We start from the raw sequence: 27,918 nt of genomic DNA, 5'->3' as shown, positions 1-27,918 counted from the left end.
TTTACTTATGACAGAGTGTGCTGTGTGTGCTGAGCGGGATGAGTTGAACCCATCTCTTTCCTCTCCTCCTCTCTTTCCTTGGTTGTCTCTTCCTAGGTCCCTGTTTCAGAACAGGGTTAGTCAGGGTATAGTTTCCAGTGCTGGAGTAGGTCTAAGCGGCATTGTGTTCACCTTCAGGGGGCAGCACAGCTTGGCAAAATGGTCAGAGGTGCTTCTTCAGTATTTCCTCAGTGGGTTTTTCTGTCAGTGCTGCAGGAAAGGAGCTCCTCAGGACAGCTCCAGCAAACATTGATGTCTAGTGGCCTACTAAAATGCTGGCACCAACAATTTAGTTTCAAAGCTGCCATGCCTCATGGCTTCTTTTTCAGCAAAATATTATCTTTTCTCTTCTTCCCTGTGGTAATTAGTGTGATCCTACACTGTAAACAGAGTTGCTTTACTTTGCGCTCTCCCTCCCCATGATGCATATCTCTTACAGCCATTCCCTCTAAATAGGGTCACCTCCACTGTTTGAAGAACTCTGTCCTCTGTTAAGAAATCTTTCAGGACCAGATGTATTCATAAATGGACACTTCACACCATTTTCTCTCTCTCTTAAATGAACCGAAGATAAAATGTCCATTTTCTCTCAGGATGATCTATAAAGTGTTTAATTAGGATTGATACTGCTGTCAACAAGCAGAGACCAAACTCCTACTGAGATTAATTTCAAACTTTCTCCTTATGTTTTAGAATTAAAAAAAAAAAAAAAAAAAAAAAAGTATATTTCTTCATTTTGTGGCTTTTGAGTCCCTGAGGCTTAGCTTTTGAAGCTCGCTCAAGGGCAAGAATAGTCTTCTTAGAAAACACATGCTGATAGACTGGTGTATTTCTTTACCTTCACAGTGTAGAACTCTAAGGAAATACCAATTTCCCCAAAAAATTGATGATTTGTGATCTGAGGTGAAAGTTGCTTCCACTGTGAGGAACTCTATCAAAATATTTTATTTATATTATAACCTAATATTTTAGGTTGGATATTAGGAAGAACTTCTTTACTGAAAGGATTGTTAGGTATTGGAATGGGCTGCCCAGGGAAGTGGTTGAGTCACCATCCCTGGAGATCTTTAAAAGACGTTTAGATGTAGTGCTTAGTGATATGATTTAGTGGAGGACTAGTTAGTGTTAGGTCAGAGGTTGGACTAGGTGATCTTGAAGGTCTCTTCCAGCCTAGACGATTCCGTGATTCTGTGAAAATCTGATACCAAGATCTCCTTTTTTCTTTATATCAGTTGTTCCACAAAGAACTGGTGCAGACCACAAGAAAGGTGCTGTAGACCGAGTTTGGGAATTCAGTACATTAGAGAAATAGCTTGTACCAGTACAACTTTTAAAATAGTCAAATTCCCCAATAGTAATATATCAATGTCAGATACAAATAGCAAGACCAGATACAGTGTCTAAATATGTCCTGAATTAGTTACATCGTAGTGTTTTGTTTTGTTTTTAAATAATGTAGTGAATATTGCTTCCATTATTTAACTACTTCAACTCTCATGTATGAAAAACATGAATTAGTAGTTAGTAAGGAGTTGTCCTTGCTTTTACGCTAAATATTAATATGAAATTATTTACTCCTACTTAATTTTTTGTATTATTTTCCATGCACAAAGATTTTAAATCCTCAGTTAACCCTGGGCTGCACTTTCCCTTCTCTGATTTTTCTCTCATGTTGAAAGAAAGGTTCTTCGCCAAAGAGACTGTCTGCCACTTTCCGTAACATGGCTTACAAAGAAGCAATTACACAAACTGGTTGTTTCAAGTTCTATTTAACCTGAAAATGCATCATTTTCTGGTTAACGTGAGGAATTTGAGAAGAGGTTGCCTACAGAACTGCCAATAGCCGCTGCACATGTTCAGTGTGTTTCCAGACAGACAGTGCTGCAGGACTTTGGCTGTATTTGCTGTTTTCTGTTATTAAGTAGTGAGGGATTGTATAGGTCCCTTAATGAATATGGATAGGAATATGTATTTAGTTTGTGCCACAAGATGGCATGACGAAGCTAGACAGGTTTGCTAAGAAATAAGAAAAGAAAACAACTAAAAACCAATTTCTGATTTCAATTGCACCTTTTTATCTCTGTAGTCTCAAATGGATTGCAGTTGCTGTATTTCTGTCTAGCCAAGCCACATTGGGGGGAGAAAAAAAAAAAAAAAAAAAAAAAAAACAAGCCAAAGATCTGAGGATTTGATCAGGTTTATGTGCTTTACCAGCTTTTTGTTCATGTATAAGTATGTAAAAGATTTAATAATGAAAGTCTGACTAAACATGCTCTGTATAAATTTATCTCTAAGGTAAGGGGACTTAAAACCGAGATGTAGCTCTCTACTTTATCCAGGATACGATATTTACTTTAAAAGAAGAGCAACTTAGATTCTATGAATCAGATAGCAGCCCAATGGTAGAGGGGTTTTGTTTTTATCTTTTTTAATTACTGAGATTAAAGGGTTATCATAAAGAGTCTATGTGAACAGTAATACAAGTCAGTCTTACTCATCACATCGCAGTGAACATATATTGCTCTGAATTTTGAATTGGTATAAAGCACACTGTGCTTAGGGAGAGAACAAAATGGAGAGTGCAGTTTACCTTTTGTAATTCTCTTTTCCGTTGGAGAAGAAACTTGTATGTTGTCTTCATAAATTAGTAGCCCCTTGCAAATTGGTTTTGAACAGGGAAGTTCTTTCCTATGTATTTATCAATCCCCTCCTAGGAAATTCATCTGCAGTCAGTCTGATTTTTTCCTCTTGAATATTACATTTCCTTGGGTTAATATAAAGAAACTTCATATGGAAGTTGTTCTTGTATATTATGCATGCAGAGTTATGACTGCTACTGAAAAACTATAGTTAGGTTCCTGGTTTTTGTGTGGAGACTTATGATATGGCATTTATCTTTTATGTTTTATCTCTGTTTTATCTTTAGCTCATTAAAGTTACAATTTATTCTTTAGCCTTCAGTTAAAGCATACTGAAAGTTACCAGGCTTTGAATGCAGTGAAGCCTGAGTTCATTCAGTAGTTCTAAAGCTAAAGTGCATTGTGTGAGCTAGTTGTAGCAGCATTTTTCAATTTATTTTTTGGCCATGTGAATATAATTGATATTCCACTTTTCCCTTATACAGTCAGTCCTTGTCACTTGTTCTGAGGAGCATGTAAAAACACCCACCACTCTGTTATTGTGGGGCATAAAATACAGGAGGAAATTACCAGTTCATAGATTTGCTGGCTCTTTTAAAAATGGCCACATGTGAAGAAAAATGTACTGACATTTATTGAAATTCTTATTGCTGTGATTTGATTTTCTGTATCCTGCCTGTAGAAAGCCAAATTTGTCTCTGTGTAATACTTCAGCTACTGAATTCTGAAACCAAAGTAATAAATTAAGGTCTCTACATAAAACCTTGCGTGATAGTACGAAGCGGTGTAACTTTGTCTACTTTAATCTCCTGGTACACTCACCTTCAGAGGTCATGTGCTGACTGAGTTGACTGGGTTTAAACAGATTAAGATAAGGATGTAATATAAGTGAGTTTATGGTCCGTCCTTGATCAAAAATCTGTCTGTGGCAGTAGAATCTTTATTTGCCTGGCGGCTACAACCAAAGGCCCAGAAACCTAGAACTAATGCAACACCAAACAGTTTCAAATTTTTACATGGGTTTTGAGCTGGTGTTTTTACCCACTTACAAGACTTTTTACAGGCTTGGTGCAGAGTGGCTTGAAAACTGTGCGGAGGAAAAGGATCTGGGGATGTTGATTGATGCTCACCTGAACATGAGCCAGCAGTGTGCCCAGGTGGCCAAGAAGGCCAATGGCATCCTGGCTTGTATCAGGAATCAGGAACAGGGATTGAGCCCTGTACTCAGCTCTGCTGAGGCTGCACCTTGAGTGTTGTGTTCAGCTTTGGGCCCCTCACTACAAGAAGGACATGGAGGCCCTGGAGCATGTCCAGAGAAGGGCTACGAAGCTGGTGAAGGGCCTGGGACACAAGTCCTGTGAGGAGCAGCTGAGGGAGCTGGGGGTGTTTGGTCTGGAGAAGGAGGCTCAGGGGAGGCCTTATTGCTCTCTACAGCTACCTGAAAGGAAGCTGTGGGGAGCTGGGGGTTAACCTCTTCTCACAAGTAACGAGCAACAGGACTAGAGGGAATGGCCATGTTTACCAATGTGCTCATGTCATTTCACATAAACTGTTATTTTCTTCCTGTTCCTTGTGCTAGCAGATGGTCATTACAATTACAGGGGAAGCAAATGCTTCAGTTATTAATCTATTTTCCAGAGCCAAGGTTGTTTTTTCAATATTTCCACCTACTCTGAACAGGCCAAAAACTTCATATAGCTAAACATGCCTACTGGGCCAGCAATCTTCTTTGGAGCTAGCCTTCCAGCCACATAGATGGTTACTTTTGTACTCTGAAATAATAAGCTGTGTACAAAAATTTCCATTTTGAACACACACTTATAAAGTCTTTATTGGTTACTTAAAGACAAAATTATTATGCAGTTTGCAATTATGTAAGTGATTGTGTGCGCCCCACTTAGAGCTGAGGTTGTAAAGGTAAACATTAGAAACGGTACCCAGCATATACACGAAACAGGTAAATAATATCCAGAAATAAACACAATGTTAACAGTGTAATTACAGTGGTTACCCAGCAAAAGGCTGTTGCACAGTATAAAGAATTAATTAATAAAGAGGTAGTGGAATTGAGAGCTCAATAACTGTTGAATCCTTGTACATAAAGAATAAATGAAGTAACATCGGGTATGTGCTGCAGATTATTGGTAGTCATCCTCTGGAAAGCTGAGGAAGAGTTTTTTCTTTTGGAGATCACACAGGTTCTGGAGAGAAGCTATACTGTACTGAAAGCTTGCAGGAAGGTACCCTTTACCTCCAAGCATTTAAAGCTTCCTAACCCTGACAGGTGTTCACACGTCTTTCAATAACAAAAATGGCACCAAACTATGTATTTGAAAAATTGCCTTTATGTCGCCTGAAGCTATTACTTGTTTCTCCTCCTCCTCCACATTCAAAAGCTGTATTTATAAGTTTTCTGGGTAATGTCTGAAAGGGGTTGCTTTTGTTTAAATAGCTTAATCCTTTCTCTATTAATAGATGTCTCCAAACAAATGTTATCTGACCTTCTACTCCGTGACAGAACTGGGTAAACTCAGCTGTTCACGAGCATGCCTTTTGGTGCCTAGAAGTATTTTATTAATGCATCTCTGAAAAGCAAGACTTTAGGCAAGACATAGCTTTTCATGTACATGTGCATAAAGAATGACTGGACAAGTCAACAATGAAGTCAGGGGTTTGTCAGCCTTAAGAGCAAACACAGAAAAACCCATGGAAAGAGAGAGACAGGGTGAATGGGTGTCTTAAAAGTCACAAATTTCTTCTAATAATATTTCTATTTCTCATCCGATTTCAAAAGAAGATTTCTTCTGCCTATGGTTAAGTTTGTCTCAGTTATTTCCTAGTGACTAATGATGTTCTGAATCTCCAGAAGAAGAAAAAAGAAAAAAAAATTACGAATCAGGTTCTCTGGGATTGTTTTCACAGGAAATGCAGAACCTCTATGACAGTTACTAAAAACAAGATAGGAGCCTCAACTTTCTGTGTCAAAATCCAGCTCATTCATGAGCAAAGTATCTGTCAATTGCTGCAGGAATGACTCTGCAAATGATAGGTTATCTTTCACGGAGAAGCATATTTGCCAAAGAAAAGTATGCTTCGAGTTGGGTTGTGGCGAATAAAGAAAAGGAAAGGATGGTCAGCATTGAAATCCTCTTCCATAACCATGCAGAGCATAGCAATGCCAGCAGTGGCAGCTGCAGCTTCTGTGCCTTCCTCATTCACTTCTACAAAAGCCTTGTGGACGATTTTAGAGAGGAAAAGGTCACGTGCCCCTGACATTCCTGACAAGTCAGCCTTGGCACTCTCAAATACATCCAACAAACCCATAGCAACTAAATCCGATCTAAGGTCGTAGCTTTCTTCTAGCTTAAATTTTGGCAAGTGGACGTGAACATCAGTTGAATATAGATGCTCTGGACGCGTCCATTCTTGGAGCTTCTCTAAGGTGAGCTCCTTTTCCAGCTAGAATTAAGAACACAGAAATCATTACCTATCACCAGGGTAGAAATGTGTCACTTTCATTTAAAGCATTTAAAGGGCTTTATATAGTACTATACAACTACAAAATAACTATATAAAAATGACCATACCCTCATTTTTGATAGCTCCACATAGATCAAATGAATGCTAATAAAATTAAGTGGAGTCAGTGCGGTTTTTAGTTGATAAAGTAAAACAAATATTTGCTTCTTGCTGCTATGCAGAGAAGGGAAAAGCATAAAGCATACACTGATGGCAACCAAAACTAATCATTCTTCCTGTTTAATCTAACTGAGTGGAATTACATAGCTAAAATCAGTAACAAAACTAATCATCAGAGAGATTGAAGATGCTGATATGTTACTGGTTATTTAATGGAAAACAGCTTAACTGTCATAAGGCTAAGAAAATAAAGACTTTCAAAGGTAGCAAAAGGAGGGTTCTGTCAGAACAAAACAAACAAACAAACAAACAAACAAAAAGCAAAGCAAGTTAATTTTGTTTTCATAATCTCCCTTGTGGTTCTGTTCAGCAAGCTAAAGGACACAGAAACACAAGCTACAAAACCAGACCACAATTTCTCTCCCTGATTCAGTGTGTGCATGTGTTCCATATTGCAGTGTTAGCAGAGCATTATCTAAACAAAAATGCTTGATAGATTTGGGGCTCTAAGAACTCATTAAGGCTTTAATTTTGAATGGCTGACCTTATCCATTAAATAACTTTAGCTTAGCTTAGGTGGGTCACCTTTTGCAGTCCAGTGGAGTCATCTTCAATATCATCAGGTAACAGGATGATCATACTAAGTTCTCTTCCCTCATAAGGCAGCTCCAAAACACGGATCTTCACGTCAGAGATGTACCCAAAACGAAATTTCTTTTTCTGATACATCATTTTCACTGTTTTTCTTTCATTCTGGATTGTTAAAAGGTACAGAAAATGTTAAAATACTAATTTAAAGATCTGATAGGATACTGACAAGAATTGCATGCTTGCAAAAACCCTCCCTCAAAAAACGCCTCAAAAACCCAACCCCTCCCTCTTCCACCATATCAGGCAATTATAAAACAACCTTCATCAGACTCCTGGCTGCATGTTTAATAACATTTTTTTTCTAAAGATGTAATGAATTTTTGGTTTTCCTTTGGCTTTTATGCCATAGTCATTGCAGAAACTGAAAAAATAAATAAATAAATAAAAGAAAAAAAAAAGATTTCTTCAAGTTGCTGGACCTTTACATTGCTCTAGCAGCAAAAATGACTGGGGAGAGTGTTAAAAGTCAAAAAAGATCAACCCCGTTCAACATAAATCAGCTGATAGTATCTTGTAGATATAGCATCTATAGCATCTTGTAAAGCTGTTAACATAAGCAGAACATAGAACAAGAAAATGGGGCTCAAACAATATGTGCAATGACTTGAATGCCAGGCACAGTCAGGGTCCTAGCCTACACATAAGAATCACTTCTAATTTTATTCCAATAAGTGATAGAACAAAAAGTTTGCTGAATACAGAAAAATGCTAAAATCCACAAAGAACCTCTTTCAGGTAAACTGAAAACAATCACTATTTGCATTCTTTTATTAAATTACTTGTGAGTAAATCTTGTAAAGCTTCAATTTGAGACCTATATTTTTGGACCGTGTCATTAGATATATAATGCTAAAATGCATCTGTTTTACCTTATTCAATCGAAATGGCATCTCAACGGTGTTGGCTTCTTCGAATTTCTCTGCCCAATTTCCCTTGAAATAAATAGCATTCACCAGAACAAGCTTGGTTGTGCTATCAACTGAGCCTTCAGACAGCAGATCAGGGATTTTACCTTCAGAGGGGACAACAAAAGGAAAGTCACAATAAAACCTCGTAATACATTGATTGCGTACAAATCATCCATAAAATTACAGATGCTATAGAAATACTACAAGTATAAAACTCTAGCCCATTCCCATGATAAACCATTTTTTATTTCAGCACCTGTTGCTTTACTTCACACCATGCTTGTTACTAGTACACACTACTATAACTTTTGATATACCGTTACAAGAAAATGTAATATTTTAGCTTAAACCGTCACATATGACTCAGTATATCTCTCATGATTTGATTCTAGCTACCTAGATGAAAAGAACCCGAAGCAAACCAAGCCACAGAGAGCTCCAGCACATTGCTTCAGAGTCAAATTCCTCTGCAGTACCTGCAGTCAATTCTGCAAGGACTAGAAAATACACAGATTTACCCTTATTGGATTTAGAAATATAGAAGATATGGACTACGGTGTCATTTTAGTCAAATTTAGACTAATTCACCAATTCATTATTACAAATTTATGTTTATACAACTATCCAGCACCTGCCTGAACACAAAAAATGAAAATTACTTTGGATTTATGTAACTGTCGAAGTACCCTGCTTAGGTATTCTCTGGTTCTGTCAATGAATCAACTGAATACCCTGGGGCAAAACTAATTTACTCCGTAGGTGGCAGGAAACAAAGCCTACTCCTGCTCCTAAAGTATGAAAAAAAAATGTTTGTTACTTTATTAATGAAAGTAGTTTACCTTCAGTTTTCTCCTCTACCCACTGGTTAATTTCCTTCCGGGCTTCATCACATGCCTGAAGAAAATCAACTGTAGCCAGATCAGCTCCATATAATTTCTGAACATTATTCAGGAAATCCTAGATTTTGGAATGATAAGGACAGCTTTTATTTCATGTAGATAAGAAAACATCTCTTTATGATATAGACAACATGCAAATTGAACGTTATCACCTGCTCTGAGGTGGGGCTCTGACAGTGCACTGTCTGTTTTTTTTTATTTGTTTGTTTTTTATTGCCATTTCTGATTGAAACACCACTGAGTAAGCCTCGTGGAACATCCGCCACGTATACATCTGTAGTGCTTACTACAGGTGTTCCAGTATTCGTCTGTCATTCTCTTGAAACAGGCTCAAGCATGACTGGGGTGGGAAAAAAAAAAAAAAAAAAGTCCCAGAAAGGGATAAAAATAGCAATACCTGGCTATACACGAAGAGGCGTGTTGTTTAGACACACAGGGAATCCCCGTTAAATGTTTTCAAAAATATTTTAAGTAATGTGGTTCTCCTGAACAATGAAAATCCTAAAAAGCTGGTAGCAAAAGACATAGGAGAGGGATGTTGTTATAATTACTGTAAACAACCTAGACTTTTTGACTTTTTGCCTTGAGCCCAAAATGCAGCAGAAGTGAACAAGCAAACAAAAGGCTTGGCTGCCTAATGTCCTGTAGGCGCATCCTTCAGATTGTGCAGATGCCGACATATATGAAAATGCATACACATGTATGCAACACTTTCATTGACTGCCCAGTAACTTTTAGAAATATGCCAAGAAATATTTTTACCCCAAATTCTCAACTGGCTACATTTTCAGTGAAGACAGCAATGCCTACGTTGCACTGCTTACTAAAGCAGAAAGTCACAGGTTTTACATTTGGACTTACTCTAGTGGTGTTTTTGCCATAGGGCATTCTGAAAAGACAGGAAAGCAACTGATGACTGAGTTTCCACCACACAGTTATGATCTGCATAAACGTACCGGCAAAAAGCTGTAGGACTTCTCTCCAAAAAGCCGATTGGCAATCCGTAGGAGATAGAAAGCATCCCTTCTGTTTATATCTGCGGTCAGTCTCCGAAATCCGGAGTGAATGTCTTCAACTTCATCAAAATGAAGTGTCTGAAATAAAAGACACCAACTGCTGCTAATACTGTCTCTAAACAATATGCAAAGTATCTGTACAGTCTGCCTGGTTTGTTGAATTGAAGAAAGAAAGCAAAAGAAGCTTGAAGCTGCTTAAGAGACTTCTGTAGACTCCAAAGAATGAATGAAACTATTGCCTTGGGGCTATGTTGGCCGTGTCAGTCACTTGTGTTAAGCTACTGCTTTATATTTAGCCCCAGATGAAGCTGTTGACTGTAATCCAGAGTCCTACTCAAGTGATGTCTGTGTATTTCCCCTCCCTGGGCCACTGGGTGATAGGCCTTATTCCCAGGTGGGAAACTGAAAAGAAAAATGATGCCACAAAGACACTTTAGGTTTCTTGCCTCTGTCTTTGGCCATAGGGAGCTTGGGTTTTTGGTTTTCAAAAGATATAGTGAAAACTAGGACAGGGCTCATATGAACTCTTGAGGAAGGCGAGGTCTGGAGAAAATTTAGAACAATTATTTTTGATGGTTTCATGAAAATATAAGCACTTTCAAAAAATAACTATCATATTTAAATTAAAAGCAGTTATACTTTATATTATATATATAAACATATACACACACATGTGCATATATGTGTGTGTACGCACATACAGCTACCCCATATGCAAGTATATACCATATTATACACCAGTACATCCTTTCCTAGAGGGAAGCTGGCTAGCCAAGTCTTATAACAGGATCACAAGAGCTACCAGACCTCACTGACAGCAAAGACTAGACCAAAGCAGGGACATCTCACCCGCACTTAAATCAAGTATTTCTCAGTAGGGAAGACTACTGTGGAACAGCCACTGAATCCAAAGCAAAGCCTTATTTCACTTCACTGGGTTTTGGGTCAGGCCTTGCTGCCCGCATGAATTCAAGCTGCATTGCACATACAGACAGATCAGGAAGACCAGTACAAAGACAAATCACAATAGGATTATGACCACAGAAGCAAATTCCTATATGCTTGTAAACCGCCCTTCGTGCTTATCAGTCACTGTCTCCTTAATTAGCTGTGTTTTGATAAATAAAGCATTATGCTATGGGAACATGCATTACTGAAGGTTAGTGTGCCGAAACACACACAAGCTTCTTTTGCGTTATTTCTGATCTCAGTAGATTTATCCTGGGTGGGGCCGACAGTTGAATCATAAGAAATATATGTTCAAAGTCTGTTTGTACAAGTAGTGATTCAATTTTACTGTCTTATTCAGTAAGCACAGCACTGGTTAATAGTATAAAACAGTTCTTCCTAAAGTTCAGAATACAAAGGTGAAATTAATCATAAGCAAATACGTTACGAGGACTGCAGCGGCAATTCTCATACGCCCATTTGCACTAGCAGACATTTGCCTAACAAAGAGAGAAACAGCAGCAACCGAATCCCTTTTGTGCAGGAGACACAGGGGAAGTTGGTACACTCCTACCTACACCAGCTTTTGTAACTTGCACTCAGAGTTGTGAAACCACCAGCTCTGGAAGACTAACTTAAAATGCAGAAGCTGCTTGCCCCAGCTTTCATGGGGCAGGCTGTCCGACGTGGAAGGGCTGATGAGCTGGGTCTGCAGCAAAACCCAAGGTGAACATGCCAGACCACTGTCTTTTGAGCTCTCCTACCTAACCTAAGGTTACGGTACAAGTAGGCACATGGCCTCAGCTCCTCACAGATATCTGGGTGTCTAGCTGCTACTACGATATTGATGTTTAGGTAGCAGTGTCATGCATTATCATAGTTGTCATGCTTGAAATATAAAACTATATTATTATGTCTTACTTACAAAATACACTTGGTATTATTAAGCATGCTGTTAGTAGCCATGTATTACAAAGCAGTAGTTCTTGTGGAAATGTCTCATGAAAACTAGCAAGTACTTGCTGCTGGAAACTCCAGTCAATTTAAATGATGACTGATAAATTAGTGCAATTAGTTTACCACCTCAACAATTAACTTAAGTGGAATTAAGTGAGAGAAAGGGGTGATGGCAAAGATGGAAAGACAGCGCTGGAAAAGGACAGACAGATAGCAGAAAGAGACCCAATGAGTGTGACAAAAATTTTGCCCCACGCTCATAAAAATAACGCCCTCCTTTAATTTTTCCTGCCTTTAAAACTTAATGACTTTTGACGTTAATAAAATATAAAACAAGAGAGAAAATGTTGCTAACCTTCAGCACCTGTGCCTCTGTATTACCTTTGGCCCCTAAAAGGACCATAGCCAGGGCTGCAGAAACACTGACGGGTGAGAAGAAAACATTTGCTGTTGGGTTGGTCTCATTAACCCTCCTGAAGAGATCGAGTGCGAATCTGCTGTTTGCATTACTCAGGCTCTCCATGGCTATAGCTGAAAAATAAAGCATTTGGTAAGGGCTCCAGGAAGCACTCCTGAAGGACCTAACGCGACTCGGTGAGTCACAAAGGCTGGATTCATCTGGGTGCATCTGGGTGCAGAACCAGCAAAAAGTTCACTCTCAATTCACCTTAATAAAAAAAAAAAAAAAGAAAAAAAAGAAAAAAAAAAAAAAAAAAAAAAAGAAATGGAATCTGTCACATTGAAAAAGCATTTTTTTCTCCCCTATTTGCATTTGTACACCCCACCCTTCCTCAGCATGCCAACTTTAAGGACACTATTTAACAACGTGAGAAGAGCTGCATGCCTCGGTAGCACAAATTACGCTGCAAAAAGGTGCCGAGCCCACCAGAGGCATACTCACGCTTACCTCCTGGGACGTGTACAGCACCACTGCTTTCACCTGCTGGCTCTGCCGAGGCCAAGCTCGCACCGGGGCACAGAAGTACCTGAGCAGCCCCACGGGTGCAGGCGGGGAGCCCGGGACTGCTGTGAGCTGCTGAGAGCAGGAGCAACCCACAGAAGAGGTGCAGCTCCAGGGCGGGCACTGCACGGCCGGAGCCGTGACTCGTTTTAGCTACATCCCCACCAGGAGCCCTTAGGAAGCGGGGTGAAAGGTGTGAGGGCTGGGTCAGGTGTGAAAACGTGTTGAAAGGCAGGTGGTGGTACCGGTTAGTACTGTAAAACCTTCCTGCTGGAGCAGGAAGACTTCTCCTTCTCTTTGATTTTAGATTTGGTGGTTTCTAGCTTCTCTTTTCTATCAGGTTTCACTTCGCCGTGAGCATGTTGTGCTCCTTCCCCCCCACATCCAGGGCAGCAGCGCTACCGCCCAGACCCAGCTACGTGGAAAAGCTCGAGCTGAAATCTGGGGATTTCTAGCCCAGGTTTTCTGTACAAATTCTAAAAAAAAAAAAAAAGAAAAAAAAGAAAATACTGCTTCAGCTGCCAGACAGTCATGATTTTATTTTATTTTTTTTTAAGAAAAAGCCTAGATAAAAGGCAGACGGAAAAGCGTACTTTTACTTTCACTTAACAGCACCACACAGCGACCGTGCTTCAGTGGCGCCGAGTGTCTGCAGCCCACCAGCAGCACCCTACAGGGCGAAGCAAAAATTCCTCTTTTCCTTCCGTTATGGCCCTGTTCCTGCAGAAAACACCCTGGGGTGGGGGCTGCCCCATCCCCCTCCTGCTGCCTGCCCACCTACCTGCGCCGAAGCCCCGCTGTGGTCCAGCAGCCTCAGGGCGGGGAGAGAGCAAAGGCCAGGGCTGCAAGCAGCGATGTGCAGCCCACGCCTGCTGGTGGCTGCTGCTTCCCCCAGACACTAAATTATGGTTTCGTCCTCATCACCTGGCATGGCTGACGCACTGTGCCCACCCTGACAAGCAAGCACCCTTTAAATGCACTCCAAGGTACACGCAGCACTAGTATCCTGGCCAGAAATGACTGCTTGGCTTCGGAGCCCCTGCCTTAAAAGCTCTTTATAATGAATCCCAAGGCTGACCCCAAACTTGGCAGTAATTCCAGTCAGCACCTAGGGTTTGCAGCATTTGGCAAAGCCCAGGGTAAGGAATGAGTTCCTAATGTTAGGTGAAAGCTGATTGCCCTCCATCAAGCAGTATTTGTTTTCTTCCTACTACAGGTGAAAAGAATTGCATAACTTATGGTCACAAAAGAAAGGAACTCCCACGGCACTCACAAATTCATTTATTATTTCAGGAATAGCAAAACAAATCACTGTTAGCAAAGTCACTTCAGTTTTTGTCTTTGGCATTCAGTTAAAGTAAGAGGTTTAACAAACCACGAAGAGGAAAAATATATAGATAGAAAAAAATAAAACTTTAGCATTTAAATACCACAGAGGAACCATATGCTTTTTTATTACATTCTTTGTTAAAGGACTGATAAACTAGGTGATAGCTAATATACCCATCTGTCACATAGTGGTAAGACAACAATCTTTACCCCATGAAAACTTGCAAGGTCACTTGTTACAGAGACATACTTTTATTCCCACTCTTGTATAAGAGATATCCAGTTATCATCCAAAAAAACAAATCTAGTCAGGATGCTTAACAACATATAAAAGGTTGCCAAAGCCTCCTTTCACCTCCCTTCACCTTTATGAAAGTGTTAAATGTTCTGGAAGAATGATAAAAGACAAAAAATACTGGGGATTGGAAAAAAAAAAAAAAACAGAACACACACAACAGGGAACACAGCATGAGATGTCTTCCAACCTGTCAAACAAAATCTACTTCTTCCTTTTCTATGAGATGTCACTATCTGATTACTGTCTGGTGGCCACAAAAAGGAAAGTGTGATGGGAACTGTAAGCACAGATTCAAGTGTTCACTGAGCTTATTTCTTGTCAGTAAGAAGTTACAAAACTCTCTACTCAGGTGCACAGGATAGCAAACCTGTTTTAAACAGCAGCTGCTGTGTATGTCTAAGTGTCTCTGGTACTCTATTGAAGCTCAAATGAATGACCAGAGAAGCAGATTCAGGCACAGTTGAAAGAGGCAGTTAGTGCAAAAGAGTAATCCTATCCTAAAGGAACAAAGTTACTGTGTTAATGGCAGCACTTCTGTCGAGACATCTTTTTAGGGAGAGCAGTATCTGCCACAAAACAGAATGCTGGAAGTTTTGTTGTGCCGGATGAAGAAGAGGAATGGATGATCAGCAGTGAAATCTGGAACGATCATAGCACAGCGCATTAACATCACTCCTGCTGTGGCAGCTGCTGCTTCAGTGCCTTCTTCATTGACTTCCACAAAGGACTTGTGAACCACTTCAGAAAGCACTAGCTCGTTACCAGCTGAGATGGCTGAGAAGTTTGCCTTCCTTACGTCAAACGCATCAGGCATTCCCATGTTGCTCAAAAGAGGTTTGAGAGTGTAGTTTTCTTCCAATTTAAATCTGGGTAAAGACACTCTCACCTCTGTTATATCCATCATTTCTGGATTAATCCACTCTGTCAGCTTCTCAGATGTAAGTTCTCTTTCCAGCTAAAAAACAAACAAACAAGTTACATAATTAAAATAAGAAGAATCACAATTTTATGCAGGCATAAGTGATGATTACTCTATCTGTTTATATAATGCATAACATGCATCTTTTTCTGGAGCTTACAGGGTCTTAAACCAAAATACAAGCTTTATTACCTACCAGAGACTATGGCTTCAGCTGAGATCAATCCTGTATGCTCTCTGTGGTAGATACATTACTATGAGATAGTATCTCAAAGTTTACTTTTATAAAACACATTAGACTGTAAAAAACATTTTTACATATGAGAAGTAAAAGCACAGAAGAACTGACGACAAGGTCCCAAAGAAACCAAACCCAGTTCTTCCTTTTAACCAAAAGATCCTATTTCAGTATCTTCCAGCTGACAGGCTGGTGAAAAAGCCTGCTTACAACACACTTTGTAGTCAGTGTTAGAAAAACTTATTAATTGCTTGGCTAGAGCAAGAAGCAACCAAAACTTGTATCTCTACAACAGAAGAGACCACAGACTTCCCTGTGAGCATGCTTCTAAGTAGAGGGCCAGTGACAATGTGCCAGCTGTTCAGTAAGGAAGACCTATGGGACAAGCTATAGGAAGTCATAATTGCTCCCCCAAATCTCTCATCCGCTGCTTCCCCTACTAGGGCTTCACCATAACCACAGCTAACTCCTGCTCCTGATGAGGGCTACATCTTCTTCCAGAGCCTCTGACTTCGGGGGCAGGTGAAAAGAATACATGCCACTTTGGGGGCAGGGAGATATGGGACGTATTTCAGCCAATCCTGAGCACCAGTGGTATCCTAGCTTTGGGACTGAACTGCAGGTTCGCATGCAGTACCAAGCTCGCTTCCCTGGCCAGATACAAACTGTCTGGATTTAGCTCAACAGCTTACCTTTTCCAAGCCAGTAGATTCATCCTGGATTGCATCAGGGAGCAGGATGATCATGCTGAGTTCATTGCCAACATATGGGAGCTCAAGGACTTTGGTCTCCAGGTCTCCAATATAGGTCATTGGAAATTTATCTTTTTTGAACATCATCTGCACAGGTTTGGTCTCATTCTGAAATAAAGACATCAACGGTTACTACTGAGCTAGTATGCTGGTCTTAAAATACAAAACAGGTAACCAGTTACTTAAAGCTTTTTAGAATTTGACTGTACAGAAACCTGAGCACACTGCAGTGTACAGCCTTGTCACTCTTCCATAAAGAGAAAGATAAAAATTAAATCTCAGGACTCCTTAGTTTCTAATGGGGAAATATATGTGAAATTTGCTTTAAGGCAAAGAAGCAAGAACACATATTTGTTCACTAAGCAGAGCTGGCAAGAAGCAGGACCTAGGTTCCTTGCTTTAAATTAATAAAAAATAATTTCCATTTAGGTATTTTCATTTCACTCCATGTGGCTCTAGGCACTATAACAAAACAACTGAAATATCTTAATATGCTACTAAAATGCTAAGGCACTGAGAACATCGTTTTGAATTCTTAAAAGTCACAGGGGTAGTAAGAAGGTGTAAGATTTTTCTGTTTTATTTTTCACCATCTCCATTTACATACGGAGCAGCTACTTTTGCTTACATTTTCCTCCTTTTTAGTTAAATTTAATCACTTTTCCCCTTGCCTTCACAAGATAACCATGCAATGTGTTGCTTTCTTTTTTTTTTTTTTTTAAAAAAAAGGAAAGTCCATTGAAACAATGCCCTTAGATTATGCCAGAAGTGATTTTGCAACAGCAATCAATGACGCATGAAAAGGATGAATAAGCAAAGAAAAGGCCACACAGCATGCCAAAAATGATCCAGCAAGTCATAAGAAGTGCAAAAGTCCAAGATTTACTATCATAGGATTCTGAGAAGACTACTGGGATGTTAAAGTAACTCTAATCCTGGACAGACTGTAAAATAACTAGCTTAAAGCTTCAGGTTAGCACCTGGGATTTCCAACTGCTCATTTGAGCCTACTCATTGACTTCTGCAGACCATCAGCAGCAAGTCATTATCAGGATGAAATTATAAATTTAAGCCATTTGTTTGTAAGAAGGGAAGAGGTTTGCAGTTGTTTGCATATCTAAAAGTGAGTTCCTTGTCTGAGCCAAGGCAGCAATACTCAATCTCACGGTTACTTGGAAAAAGTTGTATCTCGATCTCAAAGACTAGAATCTTCAAAAACAAGCAAATAAAACTGTTTGCAAAGAAAAAGGTAATCTAAGAGCTAGGCTGGGCCTCACCCCCAGATACATCACTGGATCTGTCTTTGCAGAAGGGAGAGGAAAGAGCCCTAAGCAAATACATAAGCTTGGGCTTTGTTTCGTCTCTGGGGGGAAACTGATGGCAAGCCTTCCTTCCAAACAGGAACCAAGTCAGTCTGGTGGTTTCTAAAATGCTACAGTATGTAAATTGGGAGAGTAATATAATGCCCTATATGAGAAGTGGAGCAGTTTCAAGCATTTTTGGATACATTTCATCACTGTGAGAGTAACGGTTTGAAATCAAGCATGAGGGCTTTAATTAAACATAGTGCTTGTTTTAAGCAGGTGATTTCTTACAGAATTCACATTACCAGTTCATTTTCATCCTGGAGAAATACTTGCGTGACACTAAAAATCCTAGTAATTACACAAAACTTAACAGAAACTATGAAAGTTCTTTGCCTATCAAGGGGACAGGCAGTAAGAAGCTCCATGCAGCCAGGTAACACTGCCTGAATGATTTTTTTTCCTTCTAAGTTAGATGTATCATTGTATTGTCAGCATGTTAGTACATCATACCTTGTTAATTTTAAATAGCCTCTCGTTTGTATTCTCTTTGTCAAACCTTTTTTCCCAGTTGCCTTTGAAATAGATGGCATTCACCAACACAAGTCTGGTCATTGAATCAATAATTCCCTCTGCCAGCAGGTTTTTAATTTTACCTTTAGGATACATTGAAAGAAAACACAATTATATACACGTCAATGTTAAAAATTATCACATAATATCCAATGTGTATTAATTACTGGCTAATTAAAGGAATTACGTACCAATCAGAGAGAGTTCAATAATTGTGATTTTTTTTTTTTTAAAAGCATCACAATATGACATCTTGAAGTAGCTGTTTATGCAAGTCCTGACTGCCACTAAACACAGCAGGGAGCTCTGCAAAACACTCACCTTCAGTCTTTTCTTCTACCCAGCCATTTATTTGCTTTCTGGAATCCTCTGAAGCATTCTTGAAGTCAGTCTGTTCTAGTCCAGCGTGATAGAATTTCTGACTTGATTCTACAAATGACTGCCAGAAACATTCAAAACAGCTTTTCACCACTATACTTTTACTGACATTCAGTCACAGATTATTTTTAAATACACAGAATAATCTATTCCCTCTCCTCCCCCAGCTTCACATAAAGCCATTAATGTTTTGTATGACATATTCCTATTAATTGTTGTATCACCTGTTGGAGCTAGCAATTATTTCCCCATGTAAGTCAAATGGCTTCTTTTATATGCTACAAAGTTCTACAGACTCAACTGAGAAACGATGTGCCTAAGATGTCTGTTCTTTTTGCTTGAGTGAGAAAACATATTATAAGCTTGTCTCTACATAAACTTCATTGTCAGACTTCCCAGGCTAATGAAAACTTTTAGGGTAGAGGGGAAACAGATTTTTCTTAGAGAATAGAAAAATTCTCTCAGAGTTAAATAGTTAGATCTTTATTCACAGATGCAAAATTCAGAGTATAATCCACGTAATTCTAATCTGATATAGGAACAAAACTAACATTCTTCATTAAAAAACACCTGTAAATTAGGAAGTACTATAGTGACAACATAACAGCATTTGTTTTTCTGCAGAAGTTCTTAGACATAGAACTTCATCACTCCCAGGAAAAAAAAAAAAAACAAAAACACAAAAAAAAACTAGATGCATACCTTTATTTCTAGGAAAGCACCTAAAGAACCATACATAACAGTACCTATTATTCTTATTTACATATTCTGATAAGAAAAATATTAAGTCATGTACTCCTTTTAGTATGTTCTCTGGATGACTTACTTATCAGAGAAAAGAAACTCCAAATACTTTCCATGCTGGACAGCAGTAACAGTTATTTTTCACCATATTTACATATGATCAAAGGAAAAGAGATTCATAAACCATTTGGCCCATAGCACCCCCAAAAAGAATGGATGATGAAATCCAGAAGATTTAGAGTCTGCTGGATTTTATAGTGCTTTGCATCAGTTATGCATTCAGATCACAGGGTCACCTAAAAGGATCTGCTCCACCTAGTTCAGAACCCAGTCTTCTGCATTAACTTTCAGGTTGGTAGGTCTCAACCTAGAAAAACTTTAATTTAATGTTTACTTACTGAGAGAAACTCAAATGTCTTCTCTCCATAAAGTCGGTTAGCGGTTCTGAGGATATATTTGGTGTCTGGATCGTTAATTTCAGAGAGAAGTGACTGATACCCATTGTGAGCATCCTCAGCTCTGTTCAGAGAAAGCACCTGTAGAAAGACAAATATCCTCAGTGTGGTCCATGTCTTCTTTGAAGCAATTTCTTCACCACAACTGCGTTGTGGTGTGTTTTTTGTTGTTGTTGTTTTTTTTAAATGAGTTTTGGGCTTAAACACTGTGACTTGAAAACAGGTTTTTCATCGTATCTCCTATTTGGAGTTCATCATTGAAGTCACATATGATGTACCCACTCAAAAGTTGTGCAAGTAATAAATAAGGTTGCAGAAAAGAGGGCAGCATTAGGTTCCTTCACTCTGTCCGAGCATTAGAAGACCACTGAGTGGTTGAGGTTGGAAGGGACCTCTGGAGGCCATCTGGTCCAACCTCCCTGCTTTCTAAGGAATCCACCCAGTCCCCAAAGAAGTCTGAGTCTAGATACATCCTGCCTTTTTCTTAATGCTGCACAAAGTTCTTCTTGGAAAAATGGGTATTTATAATCCCTATCCTAGAAAACCTAGCAAAAACTCTGTTAAAATCCAGAGACCAAACGAACCTGAAGTTAAAACAAAGCAAAACTTTTTTTTTTTTTTTTTTTTTTTTTTTAAGTGCCTGGCTACATGTTTGAAACATGCACAGTCTGATAGTCTGATATTAAGCCCAAAAAAAGATGATAGAGGAAAAAAATATTTTATGTAGCTGGAGATTCACCTTTAGCTATACAAATATAAACCTACAAGAAAAAAAAATCCCAGATACCTCTTAATGACATATTAAGGAAGATTTCTATCTCCAAAACAAAACCCCACACACAACATAAGAACAGGAACCTCTTAATCTGCCCCCCTAGTACACAAGCACAATAAAATACATGTACTGATTATGTACATACCAAAGGATGACCTCTGCTCTCCAAGACCAGAATGATTATAACAATTTAACGTAAGTGGAGGCCACAGACTATAATACAGGTTTATTGTTCATATGTCCGTATTGTTCATCAAATTCAGTGCACTAAGTTTATAGAGACATACCTTTGCTATTTGGGCTTCAGTGTTACCTTTTGAACCCAGCAAAATCATAGACAAAGCAGAAGAAATACTAAAAGGAGAAAAGAATAGATTCTGTGCGCCGTTTTTCTCACTCAGCTGTCTTAAGAGGTCCAACGCAAAAGTGATATTTGCTGCACTGAGGCTATCCATGATTCAGAGCCTAGTAGATAAAACACAAAAAGAAAAGAACGGCTCAAATTTATTTGAATGCAAACTGATAATCTATTTCTGTGTTTTACGTTTCCCAATATAAACGATTCACAAAATATCTTGGTTAGGGTATAATATTATGAAAAACTGGTTTGGTGGAATAAACATCTTAAATCCCATACTAGGCACTAGGTGGATTTATTGCTTTTATATTTCAATCCAGCACTTGTAGTAGAGGGAACAATTCTCATTGGCATCATTGGGCTTATTCTCTGGCTAAATAATACTACATACATACTACTTTTGAGATATGCATTCATGACAGTAATTTGTTTAGCATTTGTTAGAACAACTCTCCTTTGACTCTGCAATGACAATTATTTGCTTTACAGAATAACCAATGCAAAATGACATTAAAATGGCAGAATTCCAAACTTACCTTCTCCAAGTCTGTGTATCTTCAGTAATACCTTTAGTGTACTTGTTTGTGCAAAAGCTGTATTCTATACCTAACAGCAAGCCTGGCAGAAGTCAGCTGAATGACTTGACCTACAAGATTCAAATGAAATTTATCTGCTCAGCATGACAGATTAGTGCAATTTCCTGCTGCAGTACAAAGAAAAAAAAAATCAAAGTCCACTGCAGCTTGGCTTTTATTGTCTACAACACGGAAATACGTGCGATAAAATAGACTGGTCATAGAGAACTTGATGGTACCTGCATGCTCCAACACATGCAACTCAATACCTGTCAGACTTTACATACATCAGCTGCACAGACTGATAACTAACCTGACATTAGATCACACACCTATAGAAGGAGTATTAAATGCCAGAAGTCTGGGTTAACTACAGGTACGTACCACCAGACTTTGTAAGATATCAACTGATAGTAAATTGCATGCGCATATGTGTTTTTATTGTTATTGAGGCAGTGCCTAGTGTTGGTATGTTGCTACAAAATACAAAACCAACCCCTAATCCATATTCCTGATTCGTCGCATCAAATAAATAGGACAAGTTTGTGTATGTGTTCTCTTCCTTCTATAAAAATATCCTTGCTAGCAGCTTTACTACAGACAACAACAGGAACTTTCTGGTCTCTCTCTTCTCCCACAAATGGAAAAAAACAAAACAAAAAAAAAAAAAAACAAACAAAAAAAAACAACTTGGATTGAAACAATCCTCTGATTCTGCCTGAAACAGAAGTGATGTAACCATATGCGCTTTACAGCGTGTAGGAGGCACTCTGCATTTTCAGTTCACATTGGTTATTCCAGGGACCAGAAGTTTTGCTGTCAGACTGCCAGCAATGAGGTTTTCAGCCTGCAGGCGCCAGAAGTTTGTGCAGGCTTTCCACGACAGGCAAACCTTTACAGACAGAAGACTGCATCTCACACACCCTTTGCCTCAAAATCTGTGCTTTTATCCAAACTGCAAGGAACAGCGCAACAGCTGAGACACTGGGCATGGAGCGGCAGCTTTAGTTATCCACACTCTCCCCACAGCTCAGGAACTGTAACATAACCCAACAGAGGGCTTTTGGAGACGATGCAGACAGGGTAAGGAACAAGAACACCCAAGAGACAAGCGCGCACTGTCCATTTCCACCTGCCTGCCACAACCCCCTCACACACCATGCCATTGACGGGCGGCTGGGCACACAGCACCGTGCCGGCAGCAGCGATTTTGGGGTGTCCTAACCCCAAATCGTGTCTCCTGCGCTTTGGGAAAGGCTGCTCTGAGCTGACAGGGCTCCCCAGGGCGCCCAGCCCCAGCAAGCTGCGGCTCTGCCCCGGCCACCGCCCTGTGGCCGCACCCCGGCGACACCACGGCACGGCCACCGGTACACAACCGGCCGCCCAGCCGCAGCTCCCCGGCTGACACAGGCATCCATGAGAGGAAAGAAGCTTCGTGGAGGCGCCAAAAAATCCCCTTTTCCCCTCAAAAAAACAATCCAACGCACGCTGCCCGTAGCAAGCAGTACAGCGCAGCAGCCGCCCCACTCACCAAGCCGGCCGGCCACCGGCGTTTCCCCAGCCTCCGCTCCGCCCTTCCCCCGGAAGCCTTGCCCGGCCACGGGCCGCCCATCGACGGGGAAAGGGGCTGGGGCTTGGCCCCGCCATGGCTGCCTCCATGGTCCCCTTCATGGCCACCTTCATGGTTGCTGCTGGGGGCTGCGCCGCTGCGCCCCTTCCCCGCTCTGGCCGCGGGCGGGCGGCGGCCATTTTGGCCACAGCCCCCCTACATCTCCGCAGGCTTTGACTTGCTACTTATTTCTTACCTCCTCTTCCCCTTCTTCTCGTATAACTGACAGAAAACACCATCAGGCTATGAGCATTATGCGATATTACTATTATTATTATTAATAATAACAAAGGCGTGCTGTTGCTGTAGCCAGAGGCTGAGCGTGGTTCTGGCACGCCCGTAGCTCTAAGTGAGGCAAACAGCCCTTACAGGGGTGTGGTTTTTTGTAATTATTTTTCGAGGCAATCTGTGGAAGAATGTGTTGATGCAAAATTCAGAGATGACGAAGACTTAAGTCTGGGGGTGTGTGTAAGAAACAAGAGGGGCGGCTAGCTTTTTGGGGGGAGGGGTGCCCATAGCTGCAATGCAGGGACCTAATCAAGGGCTCAATGGGCTAATTATAGCAAGGTGGAAGTAAGTGCAGACCACATCTGAATCAGGATGTAGTCATGAGGGCGAGGACTGGGCCTCACGTTTGCATGCACTACAGTGAGGGAAAGGGGGATGGCAATGCCACGGCTGATCGTGGCTGAGGGACAGAGCTACCCCAGCAGGCTAATCTGAGTGCTAACCAGGGTTGCTCGGTCAACACGAGGCATTGTGTGCTCCCCTAGACACTGTCATGGCTATCATTTTGGTGTAGGAGAAGCAAAAGGAGAAGCTTTGCTTCAGGCTGTGGGGTGTGTGGTCTGATAGAGGAAGTCCAGGTCCAGGTATCCCTCCAGCTGCAGCAGAAGTATCAGGTTTTACCCTGAGTTGGCAAACCACTATCTGCTGCTCTGCAGGGCAGGGAGTAATGCTGACTAGGGTGAGCAGAATCTGCCAAAGAAGAGGATGGTTTGGGACTTGTTGTGCCTAATAAAGAAGAGGAAGGGGTGGTCAGCTTTAAAAGTTACTTTAGGTGTTCTTGTTCTCATCACCAGGACACCTGTGGCAGCTGCTGCCTCAGTACCTTCTTCATTGACCTCCACGAAAGCTTCGTGAATAACTTTTGAGATGAAGAGGTCCTTCTTCACTGACATCCCTGTGAAATCAGCCTGAACTGGATCAAAAGCGTTTCGTATGCCCATGCTGCTCAAAGTGGATTTAAGATCATAATTTTCTTCCAGCTTCAGTTTGGGCAGGTACAGTTCTACTTCAGCTTTCATCATATAGTCTGAGTTGGACCATTCAACCAGTTTCTCGTAGGTCAGCTCTCTTTCCACCTGCAATGAATTTGGGAAGAAAATAGTCATAATGCAAAGGACAAAGAGAAGACATGCACACCAGGGTGTAACACTCATCAAGATGTAAAATAAAGTCCAGCTATCAGCTGTGTACGCAGCTGGGATGCTCTCTGTATTCTTAGGACGTGATCCTGCAAAGTGCTGCATGACATACAGTCTTGTCTGTTTCCTTAAAGGTGGTAAGGTGTAGCAGTGAACCTGCAGAATAGTTCCTTATTTTTTACGGATGTGAAAAGCACTACTTTTTTACGATGTCATGGTGATACTAATAGGCTCTTGGTATATTCTCTTGGTGCTAAGTAAGTAGGATGCATGGGACCTTGGGTACAAATAAAAATGTTTGCTCTGATCTCTTTAGAGTCTGAAACCGATCCTGGCATGACCATGAGTGGCTGCTGATACCTAGTGGGTCAGGATGGTCAGTGCTTAGTTTGAGAATCCTCACCACAAAGTATCAGGTGCAAATCCGGACTGCAAATGACATAAAATGATTAATGCAGCTTTCAGAAGAAGATTAATTCTATGGCATGACGTTTCAGATCTGTTTTTCCCTTTCCTTGTTCTGCTATTCTGGCAATAGAAAAGAGGATACAAAATAGGCTAAGACAGTAGTGTGGACATACTTTTTTAGGTGTATCAAGTATAATATTATGATCGCATCATTAACAGATTCCCTGAATCCTAGGCTGAGAAATCATTGTATTATAGCTTACGAAACAAAGTATATACACAGCAAATCCCTTTCTGCCATAATTTTGAAGCTCATTCTTCCTCGCTATTTTCATCTGTTTCCATTAATGTCTCATAGTGTATGTGATGCAACAGTATGTCAATTTTACCAGCTCCAGACCAGTAGTGTTGTCACTGATGTCGTCTGGTAGGAGAATGAACATGCTGACTTCATTTTCCACATATGGCAGCTCAATGACTTGGAATTTCATGGTTGTCTCTTGAAAGATTAAAAATGTATCTCTCAGAAACATCATCTGTACTGGCTTAGTCCTGGTCTGTGAAACAATTAAGACATAAAAAATCAGTAGTACTACCTCATTCCTTAGAAGTAATGAAGAAGATTACTTGCTTCTTTGAACTGAAAGCAAAGATTTGGAAACAAGTGTAAGACTCAGCAACATTTGAATATTTTTCCAGTACCGTTTCCTTCAGACAGTATCACATGTGCCCCTGTTCCAAAATCAATGGAATCTTTGAAAAAAAAATCCATATAGACACATATGCTAACAACGTTCTAACTTAATTGCATGTAATGTATTTCTCACTCTTAAAAACAAGGAGTGAGCTTTGATAAGCAAATAATTACTCTGTATTTCAGGTTTCCTCACAGACTGTACACTGTTGGAGTGAATGTGTTGATTGAGGGTAAGGGGTGAAATGTTGACTTCCTTTCCTTGGATGCCATCAACTCTTTTGCATACTCCCAAACAATACTGATTTTCTTAATTTGCCTCTAAACTGTATCTGTGACCTGTGCTGGCTATTCCTCTTCCTCAAACCACAGAGGGTTTGATTAGCAAATGGAATAAAATTACCCAGCAATTTTCTGCATTCCCAAGCTGTGGTTATGTTCACAGACCTTTGCTGATACATCCACTCTCTCCTTTCCATTGTTACACAAGTGCAAAAGTTCATCTGTTTGCAGGCTTTTCTATCAGATACGCTGTGAATTAAACCCTCTGTGCGCTGTGTACCATGAGTAATCCTAAAACCACATGTGTAGTGTAGTAGCTGTCAGATACACAGCCACAGTATCGACACGATTGCTTCAAATCACCTGGTATACAAAAGATATTTGCACTCATAATCTATGTCAAACAAGGTATGTGTTTCGATTGACAAATCCTTTTGCTCACCTTTGACATAATCCAGAAATACTCATCCATGAGCTACCGTGAATTGTCAGTGCATGAATGTTTAAACAGTTAGCTCAATCATATCCTCAGCGTATACCAAACACATCGTCCACACACACTTGGCTAAAATGTTGAACCCTCATGAAACTTCCACATCAGGTTTTGCGCAACCACAAGGGTACATTAGGAAAGAACAGTTGGTTCAGATTGCTTGAACTCAGATTACAGACTATCTGTCTCAAAAGCATAAAAGAGACCTAGGTGTCTAAACACTGCTCTCCGAAGTAGCTCAGTCCCTTTTGAAAATGGCACCTCAACACTTAAGAGAAATTTCTTCTTATGCTTAAGTTACTTAACTATAGTGTTTTGGCAGCAAGGAGCTACTGATTAGAGAGAAAATCTTATTCTCATGCATCTGTGTAAATAATTCTGACTTCTTTTTACAATTGCTCTTCTCACTGCGTTTATACCATGTGCCTATCTACAGGTAGTGTTGCAGTGGCGTATGAAATGCAGGTGAAATATTTAGAGGTTTCTTGCTCTTCAATAATAGATAGATTGAAGGAATTTACCTTGCTTAATCTGAATGGTGTCTCAGAAGTATCTTTTTCAGGAAATCTCTTTTCCCAGTTTCCTTTGAAATAAATGGCATTTACTAAGACCAGTATGGTGTGAGAATCAAGAGATCCTGCAGGCAGCAGATTCTGGATCTTCCCTTCAAAATCAGACAAATAGGACTGTTATTTCAGTGTGACAGTGTGAATTACTAGTTTTAGTTGTGCTTTCTCTGTGCCTATCTATTTAACAAAAGTGCACCTGGGAGACTTTTTTCCTGTACATTTTTCATAGTACACATATGGTAAAAAGTATCTTATTTTTAAATATATTAACAGCAGTTTTTATAGTAGCTGACATTGGAAATTGGTTAAAGTTTGGACATTCTGTGAAGCTGGTTGCATGCAGCTTAAAACATTCAGAAGAGAAGACTTCATTAATCAGGGTGGAGCCATTCAGTATCTATTTCTGCCTCCAATGAACAGAAATAATTCAGAAGAGGCCATGGCTGGAAGGATGAAAGGAAGGACCTTGTAAAGAGCAGCAGTTAGGTTTGGAGGGAGCCATTCTTCAAGCCATTTAACTGCACTTTGCTTGTCACCTCCCCTGAGTTTCCATCTCTTATGGATCCCTGGCTGCAGGAGAAATACAAGTGGAAATGCAAATGATTTGGAAATGAGAAAAGAAAAAGCCATTAGAGTGGTACTTAACTTACTCTCTGTTTCATTTTCAACCCAGGAATTGATCTGTGCTCTGGCTTGTTCCGCAGCTGTCTTAAAGTTTACAGCTTGTGGTTTTACTTTGTAATACCTTGTGATGAGTTCTAAGAATTTCTGAAAGATAGAATTGGAAAATTAATGCTTAGGTAGTAAAATTTAATCTACAAAAGTGGTGGAAATAATCACTTCAACAGATTATACAATCTGCTAATACACAGTTGGTGAAAATGTATTTAATTTGAAATTAGATAACCCTTAAAATAAGGTCTGATACATTTTTGTGCTAAATATTAAGTAAGAACTTCTGTCTCATGGAGAGTGATACGTCATGTTTTTGTACTTGAAATTCAAAATTTGTAATTTTGAAATATCAAATGAAATAAACATTCTTCACCTTTTTATCATTGTTATTTCTCAGAATGACCTT

The 27,918-nt window shown here is 40.0% G+C and overlaps 2 protein-coding genes across 2 annotated transcripts in view; both read right to left on the bottom strand.

The window, feature by feature from the left end:
- Positions 1-4,482: 4,482 nt before the first annotated feature.
- Positions 4,483-22,923, bottom strand: LOC309875701 (uncharacterized protein). Its single transcript, XM_082755375.1, has 15 exons — positions 22,887-22,923; positions 21,317-21,426; positions 20,710-20,887; positions 19,591-19,728; positions 18,392-18,509; positions 18,011-18,153; positions 16,134-16,301; positions 14,837-15,239; positions 12,604-12,927; positions 12,052-12,227; positions 9,732-9,869; positions 8,716-8,833; positions 7,838-7,980; positions 6,903-7,070; positions 4,483-6,137 (listed from the first exon to the last, which is right to left on the bottom strand). The coding sequence occupies exons 3-15, from the start codon at positions 20,875-20,877 to the stop codon at positions 5,736-5,738; spliced, it is 2,607 nt and encodes an 868-aa protein (XP_082611501.1). The 5' UTR covers positions 20,878-20,887; positions 21,317-21,426; positions 22,887-22,923; the 3' UTR covers positions 4,483-5,735.
- Positions 22,924-27,918, bottom strand: part of LOC309875700 (uncharacterized protein) — a 20,638-nt gene continuing 15,643 nt past the window's right edge. The window contains exons 12-15 of the mRNA XM_082755374.1: positions 27,488-27,605; positions 26,790-26,932; positions 25,189-25,356; positions 22,924-24,328 (exon numbers count right to left, since the gene is read on the bottom strand). Coding sequence (XP_082611500.1) covers positions 23,927-24,328; positions 25,189-25,356; positions 26,790-26,932; positions 27,488-27,605 — 831 coding nt within the window. The 3' untranslated portion in view covers positions 22,924-23,926. The remainder of the gene's footprint in view (positions 24,329-25,188; positions 25,357-26,789; positions 26,933-27,487; positions 27,606-27,918) is intronic.

Source organism: Aythya marila (genome assembly GCF_965140915.1).
Source record: "Aythya marila genome assembly, chromosome: 2".
NCBI classification, from domain to species: Eukaryota; Metazoa; Chordata; class Aves; order Anseriformes; family Anatidae; genus Aythya; species Aythya marila.
Note: the sequence above shows the minus strand (reverse complement) of the source record. Positions and strands in the feature narration are given on the sequence as shown.